General features: G+C 32.5%; 7 protein-coding genes across 7 annotated transcripts; 4 read left to right on the forward strand and 3 right to left on the reverse strand. All coding sequences in view use genetic code 12, as the record gives it.

The window, feature by feature from the left end:
- Nucleotides 1-681: 681 nt before the first annotated feature.
- Nucleotides 682-1539, forward strand: KGF55_000303 (uncharacterized protein; the record flags this gene model as incomplete). The annotated part of the gene is made up of 1 exon (XM_051757809.1): nucleotides 682-1539. The coding sequence occupies one exon, from the start codon at nucleotides 682-684 to the stop codon at nucleotides 1537-1539; it is 858 nt and encodes a 285-aa protein (XP_051617041.1).
- Nucleotides 1540-1775: 236 nt separating this feature from the next.
- On the reverse strand, nucleotides 1776-2660 carry RIP1 (ubiquinol--cytochrome-c reductase catalytic subunit; the record flags this gene model as incomplete). The annotated part of the gene is made up of 2 exons (XM_051757820.1): nucleotides 1776-2368; nucleotides 2612-2660. The coding sequence occupies 2 exons, from the start codon at nucleotides 2658-2660 to the stop codon at nucleotides 1776-1778; spliced, it is 642 nt and encodes a 213-aa protein (XP_051617042.1).
- A 294-nt stretch (nucleotides 2661-2954) lies between these two features.
- KGF55_000305 (putative E3 ubiquitin-protein ligase) lies at nucleotides 2955-5666 on the reverse strand (the record flags this gene model as incomplete). The annotated part of the gene is made up of 1 exon (XM_051757831.1): nucleotides 2955-5666. One exon carries the CDS (start codon nucleotides 5664-5666, stop codon nucleotides 2955-2957), a length of 2712 nt encoding a protein of 903 aa, XP_051617043.1.
- A 471-nt stretch (nucleotides 5667-6137) lies between these two features.
- KGF55_000306 (uncharacterized protein) lies at nucleotides 6138-9557 on the forward strand (the record flags this gene model as incomplete). The annotated part of the gene is made up of 1 exon (XM_051757842.1): nucleotides 6138-9557. One exon carries the CDS (start codon nucleotides 6138-6140, stop codon nucleotides 9555-9557), a length of 3420 nt encoding a protein of 1139 aa, XP_051617044.1.
- A 229-nt stretch (nucleotides 9558-9786) lies between these two features.
- Nucleotides 9787-12132, forward strand: NUP85 (Nup85p; the record flags this gene model as incomplete). The annotated part of the gene is made up of 1 exon (XM_051757854.1): nucleotides 9787-12132. One exon carries the CDS (start codon nucleotides 9787-9789, stop codon nucleotides 12130-12132), a length of 2346 nt encoding a protein of 781 aa, XP_051617045.1.
- A 164-nt stretch (nucleotides 12133-12296) lies between these two features.
- On the reverse strand, nucleotides 12297-13028 carry CUP5 (H(+)-transporting V0 sector ATPase subunit c; the record flags this gene model as incomplete). The annotated part of the gene is made up of 2 exons (XM_051757865.1): nucleotides 12297-12765; nucleotides 13015-13028. 2 exons carry the CDS (start codon nucleotides 13026-13028, stop codon nucleotides 12297-12299), a joined length of 483 nt encoding a protein of 160 aa, XP_051617046.1.
- Nucleotides 13029-13375: 347 nt separating this feature from the next.
- Nucleotides 13376-13756, forward strand: KGF55_000309 (RNA binding protein; the record flags this gene model as incomplete). Its single annotated transcript, XM_051757876.1, has 1 exon — nucleotides 13376-13756. The coding sequence occupies one exon, from the start codon at nucleotides 13376-13378 to the stop codon at nucleotides 13754-13756; it is 381 nt and encodes a 126-aa protein (XP_051617047.1).
- Nucleotides 13757-13870: the final 114 nt, after the last annotated feature.

Here is a 13870-nt window from a genome sequence, read left to right on the forward strand (position 1 = left end):
GAGTGTCAAAATCTAGTTTGCGACAATGAATTTGCCTATTTGAAACTCATTTTTATTTATTATCTCTGTCTTTTGTGAGCAAGTCCTTACTCTAGCACATCCCATCAACAAACCTTGGTAGTGTTTTAGAAGCTAAATTTGAAAGAGATATTTTGCTCAAGAATTGATTACAGTTTATCGATAATTGTAATGCTATAACAATACAAAATCTATTATAAATATTCAAAAAAGTTTAAGTTTGTACTTCTACGATTTGTGTTTTGCAATGCAATTTATCATATATATTGACGTCATTACTTTTAAGGGTCTAGACTTGGCTGCGAAAAGAAACATATTCAAATAACATCTTGTTTGACATATTCTCCAAAAAGAAATCTAAGTAACATAATATAGCAGTTTTAAGTTATTGATTCGGTACTGCATATTATAATATTGTCCAATTTTTTGCAACCATTTAATTAGAATCGTTTGATTATCTAACTAAAACAACAAGACTACCAGTATTCTCAGCTAACAAAACTACAAGAAACAACAATCATCAATAGAGTTTTTGAAAAGTTGGATCATTAGCTCTAATATGTTGCGATGAAGATTTTTAGCTGGAATGATATATATATATATGTACTTATGGCGAAGACTTTGATCTACAGTGTAAGGACCAGATGAAAACCAAAACTAGAAATGAAATTAATATCATATTTTGCATACCAACTTAATTTTATAATTTTGGCATGTGCCAGTCCTTTCATAAAATGTTCATTTCCGGATGATTTAAATCTTATCAAGGTCGCTGCAAATGGAGCTAATGCAGGTTGGGCAATGAGTCCGGATCAAATTTGTGTACCTGGAATGCACTGTCTTTACGCCTGCCCACCGGGTCAATTAATGAATCAATGGGATGCTTCCGTTTCCACTTATCTGTTTCCAAGTTCATTAAATGGTGGTTTAAAATGTGAGACTGATGGTTCATTAACTAAACCTTTTAAGGACAAATCACTATGTGTAGATGGTAAAGGTACAGTCCTGGTCATTAATAAGGTGGGTAAAGATGTTGCATTTTGTCAAACTGTATTGCCTGGAAATGAAGCAATGTTAATCCCAACTAATTGTGGAAGAAACGAACAAGAATTAGCTGTTCCAGGACCAGAATATTATGCAGGGACTTCTGCTCATTATTACGTCAACTTTCCTGGAATTGCAACAAAAGATGCTTGTGTTTGGGGATCAAAGGATAATGCTTTAGGAAATTGGGCTCCATACATTGCGGGTATGAACATGGATCAATCAGGAAATACCTTCGTAACTATCGGATTCAATCCAAATTATTTAGATCAATTCCCAAATAAGAAGATCGATTTTGGTTTGAAGATCACTTGTGATAACCCTGAAGATTGCGTAGGGTTAGGTTGTGAAATAAACCCTGAAAGTGGTCAAATTCGAGTAGAAAGATCATTCAATACTAATTTAAACAGTGCGGCTTTTTGTGTTGTCACAGCCAAAAACCATGCAAAAGCTAAAATTGAGGTATTTAAAGTCTGAAATTTGTTATCAAGGTTTTTTGATTTCGTATAGAGTCAACATTGGAGTACTTTCTTACAATTGTCTATATTTATGTATTATTTCGTTAATTAAATTTTTAGTAGTTTAGATAACGCATTCGTTCACTCAAGTGGTTCTTGTACGCAAATGTTCTAAATTTTGAAAGCTTTTGATATTTATTAAATTTTAATTACATTAAATGATTTTTCTTATAGATGTTTATTCCAATTTTTTGATCAACCCACCATCAAAGTTTCATCATCTGTGAAATCATAAGCTGGAATCTCCAAATTCAATGGGGCTGGTCCTTTTCTAATTCTTCCAGAAATATCGTAATGAGAACCATGACAAGGACAAAACCAACCTCCGAAATCTCCAGCCTCACCAATAGGCACACAACCTAAATGAGTACAGATACCCAACATGACTAACCATTCAGGTTTTTTAACTCTATCGGCATCGGTTTGTGGATCTCTCAACTTCGATACATCTACTTCATTAGCTTCTTCAATTTCTTCTGGTGTTCTATGTCTTATGAATACTGGTTTACCTTGCCATTTAACAATAACATTTTTACCCTCTGGAATAGCACCTAATTTGACTTCAACTTTAGCCATGGCCAAAACATCGGCTGATGCGGCGAATGATGAAAGAAATGCGTCTACGGTAGATTTAGCTCCTACTGCTGATAATAATCCCATTGATCCAACCATAAAGTATGTGAAATTTCTACTGGCTTGTGGAGTTTTGTGATTTAAATATTGTGAAAAGTCTGGTTGTTGATAGTTTGATAATTGTGATGAAGTAGATGATAAAGTTCTGATTGAGTCTAAAAATAATTGATTGTTAGTATGAAAGTACTCTTGAAATTTGAACAGAAGTTTTATTATCAGGTAAACCTAATTCAAATTAATTCCAATTCTGAGTTTGAAGATTTGCAATATTGTCGGAAGAATATGTCATTGACTTAACTCACTTTAATGAATGAATCTTTTAAAATTGAACGATTGGTGATGGAAATAGATTTTGACACTGTGAAATAAAACCTCCGACTTATAACTTTTTAACATACTTTTCAAACTTATACCATTTTTCAATGATCTATAAGCAAGAGATGACATGATTAATAATATTTGTATATAGGTGTGAATGGACTAAGTTGAGTTGAATTGAATATTAAACCTCTACTCTACAAGTTTTTTTTTCAGTAGTATTATTTTCTATTACTATACAGTATTAACAAATTAAGATAATAATTTTTCGCAATGTTTCTATTGGTTTATCAAACAATACTTGGTAGCATAATTTCATTAATGTATTACAAAGTACCTATCCACTGATTTCTTGTATGTCTTGCTCTAAAAACGAGGTGTTTTGATCTTCTGTCTATAGCATTGCTTTTATATATTAATTTACTACTTGATCCCAAACCCAGAGCTTTCTTCAACTGCTAAATTCATTTTAGTTTCTAATTTTTGTTTGTTGACATAATTATACAAAGCCAATTCATTGAAACAAGTATGAGCTAAAGGCAATCTATTGCTATCATTACCATTTCCCAATAAACTTATTCTAAATGGCAAATTTTGTAAGCCAGTTGCAGGAACTCTATCAGAACCAGTAACAAAAGTCAAAATTTTTTTTCGTTTCACATTATCAGCCTCTGCCATATATTCCCAAAACCAACTGATTATTTTTGAATTGGATGCATCAGATCTGGAATTCCAACCAATATACTTGGTGATCGATTTCAAAGTTTCAACATCGATTGTATGGTCATTACTTCCACATAAAAGTAGCTGGATTTCCTCAGGCAGGAATAATGATAATGCATTACCACCAACCACGTTATTAAATCCTTTTGTGAACGAATCAACTTGTGATTTTATTCCATCTCTAATACAAAACATCATATACTTGTCTAAATATTCATCCAAATTGCACTTAGTCAATAAAGTCTTACTTCCATTAGGGATCAATTCCTTCGTATAATACGTCCCAAATATGTCTGTGAATGTAATTTCAAATGTCATATTTAGATCTTGAATTTCTTCGTCTGATAGTTTTTTCAATTTTAACAAATTATCATAAGTTTGAGGATACAAGTGACCATAATCAGCTTTACTTAAAGATTTCCCCAATAAAATTTTATATAATGCAATGGGGAATTGTAATTCTAATATTGTGGAATTATAAATCGCCAAACCTAAAACAGCACCAAATAAATGATACATTTCATGGTTGTCAATAGATATAGCGTTGAACCAAAGCATATTGGAATCATCAACATTGTGAAACATACCAGTTTGAGGATTGAAAATTTCCTTCACTAACAATATAAACCATTCTTTCCTCAATCCACCAGCATCAACTCCTGGTTCGTTCACAAATTGAACTCTCAAACTTTTCTTCAAATTCTCCATATTCAGTCTTATAGCTTGCAAGGAATCTTGAACAATATGATCTCTTCTTATTTTAATTCTAAAATATACGTCTATAACAACTCTTTTATCTAGCGAATTAATAAAAGCTTCTTCAGCTTTACGTTCCATTTGTCTCTTTGCTTCGTATTCCAAAACCGATATCTTACTGCCCAACGAGATCAAAAAGGGATATTGACAGATATAAAATAACGCATCATTGAATAAACTTTTATTTTTGCTAGTTCCATGAATGTAACCAATGATCGATTTTAATTCCGCTTGACTTGAACTATTATAATTTTGAACTGATTTATTGCTTTGCCAACTATCAAAATCCAATCTAATATTCACATAATCAACTAATGAGTTATAAAATGCTGAAGCTGGTAACTGTTTTCTCCCTCTCAACTTGTTCGCCCTCACAAACAATGTTAGGACTTTTAACGCAGATTGAATTCTCCAATCATTACCATATTGATGTATTTTGATCTTAGTGGCTTGATTTGTACTTTTCTTCAGTTTCAATGGAAATGGATCAGTCGATATTTGATTTCTGGGAAATGTGAGTGGTTCTGCAAGTGAAAACAGAGAAGATGATGATATGTGCTCTTTCAAGTTCACATTTTGGAAATATTCCTGATCTTCACAGTTTAAATCGATTTCCAAATTTCCTGGAGATGTTGAGGAAGGAGAATTCGATAATTTGATATGTGGGTTGTTGGCTAAATAAAAATATTTTTTCAATTGAAACGTAATGTACAAATTTATGACATCAAGTCTTTGCATGAAATGGAACAGATCATAATTAGACATCCAGCTTGACCAATAGTTCAACACTAAATCGTTCGCAATACACGATATAATACCCAAACATCTCTTTAATATATCGTAACACAATACTTTAATTTCTGGTTCGTCCTTCATAAGATTTTTTTTGGAATCATGAGAAGTACCACCCACTAATGAACTTGATAAAAATGGAATGTGAAGTAAAATGAAAATCCAATTGTAATGAGCAACTTCATCGCATAAAATATGAATTCTTTTCAAGTTTTCACTGGCACCTTTCAAAGCTGAAAATAAAGGTCTCTTTGTCGGGAGTTTTGTCAACAAATTGAAAACCTCATAAATTTCCATATAGTTTATATTTGAGGAATGATGATGTAGTTTTCGGCTAGAATGCCGAAATTTGAATGAGTTGTTTAATATATTTTGTGATCTAAATGCATTGTATAGATAGCTAGACAATGGAGAGAAAATGTCATGCAAAGTTTTGCTCTGGTTCAGCTCCAAAGTTGTGTCTGTGAAACAATTCTCCACCAATCTGTTGACCTCATTCAAGGAAACAAAGGTATTTTGTGAAGAATCATGTTTTAATTGGGCTAATTCAATTATGTTTGTAGTATGACAAATTGAGCATTTGTATTTTTTAGCTTTGTTTGGAAAAGTCAAAATAGTTCCACAGCAGAAGCACTTGTTCACATTTTTTGAGTCTGGAGAATTAGCCGTATACACTGGATTTGCCAGAGTATTTTCCGACAGATCCAATACATTTGGAGGCAACAGCTTCTTTTCTTTTGTAGTTAACGATGTGTCCCCAGGTGAATCATTCAAATTCAAAATTCCTCTCAAACTCCACGAATTCTTGACAAAAGATGACTTTGGTTGACTTTCTTTAGCTTTTGTTTTCGTCAGGTTGGACATACGGGAGACCGAGTCAACCTTTTTCACTCAATTGAATTGATAACACACAAGTGATTCAAATATTTGAATTATTCTTCTACCTCAAAGCTCCTTGAACGGTTTTCCACAGAAAATGAATATAACAGATAAGGAGTAGCAGTAAAGACTCACAAGTATTGAATTTTTCCTAACCTAACTTTGTGCATCTATGGATATATGTTACGCCTTTACTGAGATCGATTGTGGATTGGTGAATTCAAGATCTTGAAATTTTGTGTGCTTGAGGTTTTTGTGGTTTTTTTGGTGCTTTGATTAAAACTCTCAACCGATATCGACCCAGAAAACATAATTAGATCTACATTCATGTTCGTATGACAATCAACATTCTAAGTTCCTCATCAAACAATTGACTTCTTATATTACAAGTAGAGAACCCTGAAGACTTCACACAATCAGACTTCTTACCAAAGCACTACAGATCAAAGGGATTCTATGGGTAAAGCTACACTTTTGTTGACACAAGTCAATGAGGACAACGCTATAACAAACTCGACATCATTAAATTTTCAAGGATCCAAAATATTGCTAACGAATCAAGGGAATAGAATAACATATTATATTTTTGTCGATAATAAACTACTTAAGAAAACGAGCTCTCAATTGGAAAATAACATCCTATCATGGGCAAACTTTAGTAGTAACTCCGAACATTATTTAGTGCTACTAGATAGCTGTTATAACTTGTATGCGATGCGTCTAAAGTCGTTCAATGTATTAGATGATATTGATATCACAATCAAGAAAATAGCTCAATTTTCCACTAAAAATCAACAACACGCAATAAATCTTGAAAGACCAATTATTGTATCTGGAAACGAGTATATCTTATGTTACTTCTTTCAAGCTAATGCTCAAATAATATCAACGACGGAAGTTGTCACCACATTCGAAAACTCACAACATCTGCTAAAAATCCATTCCTGCCCTATCGGAAACATTGACATTGAACAAATAATTTCATTGAATAATCACAAGGATAAAAGCCCAAATCCCAGATTTGCAATTTTGTATAAGGATATATCTTCAGCTTATTCAATCCGAGTTAATGAATATAATGCCCGAGACAAGAAAATTGAAGTCATGAGACAATTTGCAATATTTGATGAAAATCCGTCACTACTATTTTCCTGTCAACAGGGTGGCATATTTGCTGTAACAAGCTCCAGCTTATTTTACTTTCCTTCTGAGGAATTTAAATACATATCAATGTCTAAATTGATCAAAAATGTTGTAATTCTGACGAAATCAAAAACCAATCATGTCATATTAACAGTCAATAAACCCAGCAGGGGCAAAAGTGTTTTAATTTATAAATCATTTGAACATATTGATGAGAGAAGAACTTTATTAGTTACGTCAAATGGAGAGTGTTTTATGCTTTTTATAGATATTGAAGTGACGTCACAGAACTCCATGGTAATAAATCAGATCAATATGATTGATCTCGGATCCTTGACCATACCTTTGGCTGGTGGATTGCACCACATTGAAACCAATAAATTTGTACAGTTCTCAAAATTGTCGAAGTCTGTACTTTTTGAAATTTTACCCAACAAGCCGAATATTAATGTCCTCGATTATATTGAATCCAGTCCACCTGTCTTGGACCTCAAAATTGGTGCCACCGGTGATGAAATTTATACCTGTCAAGGAGGTTGGGAGGGTAGTGAATTGCGAAAATATGGCAACCCTTTGTGCCCTTACGAAGTGTTAGTATCATTCCAAAATGATGTGTTGTTCCCATTGAAGATAGGCAAAATAGATGACAAGCTTGTCTATGTTGATTTAAGAGAGAAGGAAACTGGACTGAAAACAATGATTATAGATGAAAATTTGAAGGTAATCAATGAAGAAAATGCAACAATAGATGATCATATATTGGATATGCTTCGTACTAAAAAACTTAATTTGATTATAACTAAAGAATATTTTAAAATGAATGACGAAACTATTTTGAGTATGCCCATACAACATGGAAAAATTGTCATTAATCAAAATTTTGCAATAATAATTTCCAACAATAAAATCTACTTGTTCGACTATCTTAAAAAAACTACTAGAATTGTTGAATTTGAGCCAGAAGCTGGAGAAATTATTAGTTTTGATGCCGTTCAATTTGAGAACTATTACTGGGTTGTTTGTTGCTTTTTCTCGGGACAATTTCAGGTGCGGCAAGTAGATGAAAAACTTTGTGAGTCGGTATATTCACTGTCTCGAACTGAGGACAGTTCGTCTGCTATATGCTCCTGCTCCATCAACATAGATCAAGTAGTTGATGAGAAAGAAATAACTAGCTATGAAATTTATGTGTTTTTACTTTCCTTAAATGGTTCATTCCTACGACTACAATTGTCAATGCAGAATAATTCATCAAAATTAGTCACCCAAAATTCACTAAAACTCAAAGGCAATGGACCTTTTTCGTTAAAAAGACGCAAAAGAAACATGATCATTCACAATCGGGATATGATTTATATACCTAAAATTTCAAAGCACACTGATGCTATTGGTATTACTGAAATTTTGAAACAAGGAGTTTTTGATATTGAGTTCTCAGAGGGTAAAGATGATGAAGTCCTTGTGTTCTATGAATCTGGATTAATTGAAAAGTGGAGAATAGAATTTGGAGAGATAACAAAAGTTTTAAAGCCTCAATCCATTTGTGCATCCACATTATTTGTCAAATGCTTGCCTATTGATGGGGACGATTATATGATTGCAGTATCTTACGATCAATACAACCCAAATGCGGATTTTCTGAGTGAACTTTTTTTAATTGAAGTGAAGTCGTTCAAAGTGGTCGATAGGTTCAAAATATTTGATAATGCCGTAATTTTGGACTTATGTGAGCTCACTGGTTTTGCTAGTGTGGAAAATGATTCTAAAAAATTTGTCTGCTTGACGTCTTCAAACATCAATCAGTTGTACATATTTGAAATTCATGATCAACGTATTAAATTAATTAACAAAGAGGATTTACCAGGTGCATATAAAAATGCTGATGTCAAATTTCTGAATATAAGCCAAATTCCTTCTAGAGAAGATTATCTTGATTATGACGAGGGGAAGAATTTCTTACTTTCTGGAGCACAGATTTTGTTAATTAGACTAGTATTATCTGATTATAAGTATGTATTTAACATAGAAGTTAAAGAAGATGTTTTTGGACACGTCCCGTCTTTCATAGTTGATCAAATTTGTGTCTCATCGAAGAATGCTTATTTCGTTGATGCTTTGAATGGAATTTATCAAGACAGCATTTTACCGGAATCGGACTCTATAGATGGTGCAATTGCAAATGCCAAAGAAACTGACAGTGCTATAAATCAATTTTTTACTTCAATTGCAGCTCCACAATTCACAAACAAAAGTATCGGTACATTGATTGCTGGGGATTCACTTGGCAATATTTGCTTATATACAAAACCAGACAAATCTTCTAAGTTTGAGTTATATACTAGATTCAACGTCGATTCTGAACAAATAAATGCTATTGCACAAGTGGCTCGTGAATACGAATTTGGACTTCATTATGTTACAATCGGAAGTATATCTGGCGGAGTTTATGAACTATTTACCATTGAATCTGAGGAAATGATAAATGTTTTGAATGAATGCGAAAATGAGTTGAAGCTATATCAAGAAGAGAAACAATTCTTAAACACAGATTACAAACAAATTAATTCAAAAAACATTCTAAAACTTGATAGCATCAAAAGCTCTGGAGTATTTGATGGACGAATCATTCAATCTTGGTTATCAAGTTTAGATTCAGATCCCAAATTGAGTAAGTTTGAAGTTTTATTGAAAAATAAAAGAAAATTGCAACAACTTATATACAAGGATAGATGACTAAGTACCCAATGGATAATGAACCTTGTGAGACTTGTGTAGAAACTGCGAAATGAATCATTTAATATGAAAAGTAGAATTGATGTGTTCTTATCCTAGCTCTATTTAAATTTCGTTTCAGTTTGGCCTAATATTTGTTTCAGAAACAATTGAAACTAAATTTTTCCAAAGGTAAACAAAATTTATTTTCATTTCAAACCACAAACTTTTGAAGCATCTTCACCTCAAAATGGCTGAAGTCAATCGCATGAATAACAAATTTGAAGACATAGAAATGTTAGAGCTTCCCGATGATGATAATCACGAGGAAAGTCTTTCAAGTTCTTCGGAGACTGAGGGAATTTCCACTGATTCATCAGATTCAATGGACGATTTGAATACAAGTCAAAGAAAGGACCAAGATAGTTCATCAGACCAGAGAGATAAAGATCAATCTAACTCAATAATATTGTCCATGTTAAATGAAAACCAAGACTATCCTGAATTATCACAATGGTTGAACTCCAAAGAAATTCTACATTATAGATATAATCCAAAAAAATACAATTATAACCTTCCTATGAGTGAACTAGATCGAAATTATACGTCTTACCTTGAAAACAATTTCAAAACTATAGAACAGCTAATAAGTGATATTCATTTAGTTGAACAAAACGAATCAGATTCGCAGCCAATTGGTCTCATAACAAATTCGATAAAGACTCCTACATTTTCCAAAAATCAATTCATAAATGAATCATTCGATAAAATAATTGAGAATCTTAATGAATTCATTAAACAAAGTTATTCTTTAAATCATGATTTTAAAAACCAACTTTTATTGATGTTGTTGGTGTGTTTGCAATCTACAGAATTCTTTTCAAATGTTAAAGAGATACCAGAATTAACTATCAAATGGGTGAATATGTTTGATCCTGAACCTTCAGTTGAATTAATAGATGAGGTGATGATAAATCATTCACCAAGCTACACTCATCCGTTATTTTGGAACACATTACTTGCAAAAATGGTTTGTAGAGGTCTATTCCAGCAAATAGATGAGACCTTAGAACACTCAAACTATGCTGAGCTCAAAGAAACAGATAATACGATGTTTGAAGTCATAAGTGATTTGAGACAGCTACTATCAGATTATTCAATATTTGCTTCAAAAGGTCAGTTCGCACAATGGAAATTATCAGCATGTGAATTTCGAGACTCCATTTCATTTGTGAAAGAAACAGTGAGCAATAACGAGCATAAAATCATATTAAGTCAAATATATGATATAGCATGTATAATGACTGGATTTACCAAAACAATTTCAAGCTACTGTGAAACTTGGTATGAAATATACTTAGCATTTTCATTATATCAGATACGGGATAATGTGGAAATTTATGAGGAGTTTTTTCAAAAAGCTATCAATGAAAAACCTCCATCTGCTCATGTTTTTGATGGCAGCTCTGACAAAGATTTAGAAGACATGACGGAGTCTGGTTTCGTTAATATTTTTGAAAAAAATTATATTAAAGTCTTGCAAGTGATTTTTCTATTTGATCCTGCTACGGCAGCATATATATCCTTATTACTAGAACTAAAGGGGATCTTGAGCAGCTACTATCTGGTTGACATCAATATGGAGGAAAATTTGGATGATATATTTAATAAGAAAACAATATCCGAATATTTTATATTACGCCATGCTTACAACTGTTTAAATGTACAAAGTCTTGTCCCAATAGGTGTTGGATTATTATCTAATGAGATCTTGAATACATCAAGTCACAAAATGTCGAGAAACAAATCAACTATTGCTCAGTTTTTACCGCATTACAAAATAGACTTAAATGATGACTTGGAATGGGCCTTAACAATCTGTGCTGACTTGAGTTTGATTTCCACTGCAAGAAGCATATATTATCAAGCCGGAATTCATGCTTTGGAAAATAATTATTTGTATGATGCCCTCAATAATTTTGTAAATTGTTATGACCCAGAAAAGACTTCAGGAAGTTATCATACGGAAGGGATGCAAAAAATTCACTACATAATTTGGGATATAATATTCACTGATTGTCTTGTAAATAACAAACCAATTGAAGATGAAATTCTTAATGATGTGGTGGATCAAAAAATGGACGGAATCAAAATTCATCCAATAATTCAACAATGTATATCTCCTTATGCTGTGTTGAAAGAATTTTATGATTCTTTATCTAGAGACTCACCGCACGAAATGATGCATAATTTCTCAAAAATAGTTCATTTATTAAAATTTGAATATTTACCTATGAAATTCAAACCTTTACTATTAAGTCAAATTTTATTATTCTTAAATGACAATTCACCACTTCAATTACCTGATTTGATTGTCATTATAGAAATGATTGATAATTATGAAACAGAAAGTTCCCAATCAGAAAAAGAAGAGGGTGAGCAAATTTATACATACTCCACAACCAACTTTGATGATCATGTGGACGACAATGATTGGCGTAAAGCTGTTGGTAAAATACCCAAAGACGTCAATTCATTAATAAAGCTTTTGAGAAACAAAGTTACTGTTAAAATCGGACTTGCATTTATAGAATGATTGTTTGCTAATTATGCATGGTAGTCATGAAGATTCCACACGAAGTTTGTAAATTGATAATATATTGATTTATATAAAATAGGTTATGTACTCTAATCGTACATTTTTTTTCTCTTTAATTCCGGCATTTGGGATCGTTCATCTATAAGGAGTTTAATCCTCTCTTAACAAGTAACATCTTGTGAAGCTCTTGAATTCAATAACAAGGCAACAATTAAACCATATAAACCTAAAACTTCAGCAAAAATCAAAATTAAAATCATACCAACGAACAATCTTGGTTGCTGAGCAGTACCTCTTACACCAGCATCACCAACTATACCGATGGCAAAACCTGCTGCCAAACCGGATAAACCAACAGATAATCCGGCACCCAATTGAATGAATCCAGTGTATAAAGCTTGTTTTTGTGCCAATGAGTCACTAACTAAAACTGAAACAACTAAACCATAAATTGCAATAATACCCGCCATAACAACCGGCACAACATTTTTGACTAACAAATCTGGTCTCGTCACACAGGTGGCACAAATACCGACCCCTGACTTAGCAGTACCATATGAAGCACCAAAACAGGTAAAAACTATAGCTGCTGCACAACCAATTGAACCAAAAAATGGTGCATAAACTGGACTAGAGTAATAGTTAGTATGTATGTAATTTTAAGTGGACAAATTCAACAAAAATTAGGTTTTCCTCGCATGCTTGCTTTGATTTTCGAACAGTCATGATGGTTTTGTAATCATCTTATCATTGAGTTATAGACATCAATCATAAGCAGCAAGTTTCGTGTTAAGTAACGTGCCCCCGTCAAAGTCTCAACATCGTATTGTAGTAGAAGACCTGATCCCAGATATACATGATATTGTATAGTAGACATACCATAAATCTGACATAATTTGATCTGTGAAGTTATTGACTTGAATTGATTTATTAACTGATAATGTTTGAATATATCGACAATCTTAATAAGGTATTATTTGCTATGAAAAAGATAAATTTCAATTCGAACTCTTGGACCATGACACACTACTTTCTACGGTGCTACCACATTTTATCTAGTGCTGCCAGATGCTTGTTACTGAAAAATAAAAAAAGATCTCATCTTGAAAGGTTTCCTATTCATTCACATTAAGTTCATAATCTTTAAACGATCAAAGACTTTACTGGCGAGCTTATATATCTACTATTTGCAAGGAGCCTTCATATCATAAACTTTTAAATAATATCAAGTGTAATTATAATGTCAGCACCAAACCCAAAAGCTTTTCCATTAGCTGATTCAGCTTTAACACAACAAATATTAGATGTTGTTCAACAATCTCAAAATTTAAGACAATTAAAGAAAGGAGCAAATGAAGCTACAAAGACTTTGAATAGAGGGATTTCCGAATTCATTATCATGGCTGCTGATACGGAACCAATTGAAATTTTGTTACATTTACCATTATTGTGTGAAGACAAAAACGTACCTTATGTTTTTGTTCCATCAAAAGCAGCTTTAGGTAGAGCTTGTGGAGTTTCAAGACCTGTCATTGCTGCTTCGGTTACATCAAACGACGCCTCCTCCATCAAAAACCAAATCTACGGAATTAAAGATAAGATTGAGACTTTATTGATATAGTTTGTAATTATTAATTATCATAGTTCGAAGTACTAATATAAAATACTCATATGATCTGGTTGATGAGTTTTAATGTACGAAAATAGTTAGATTGAAACATTTGATCTTCGGAAT

The sequence above is a fragment of the Candida pseudojiufengensis genome (assembly GCF_024610245.1).
Source record: "Candida pseudojiufengensis strain CBS 10847 chromosome Unknown scaffold6, whole genome shotgun sequence".
NCBI classification, from domain to species: Eukaryota; Fungi; Ascomycota; class Pichiomycetes; order Serinales; family Debaryomycetaceae; genus Lodderomyces; species Lodderomyces pseudojiufengensis.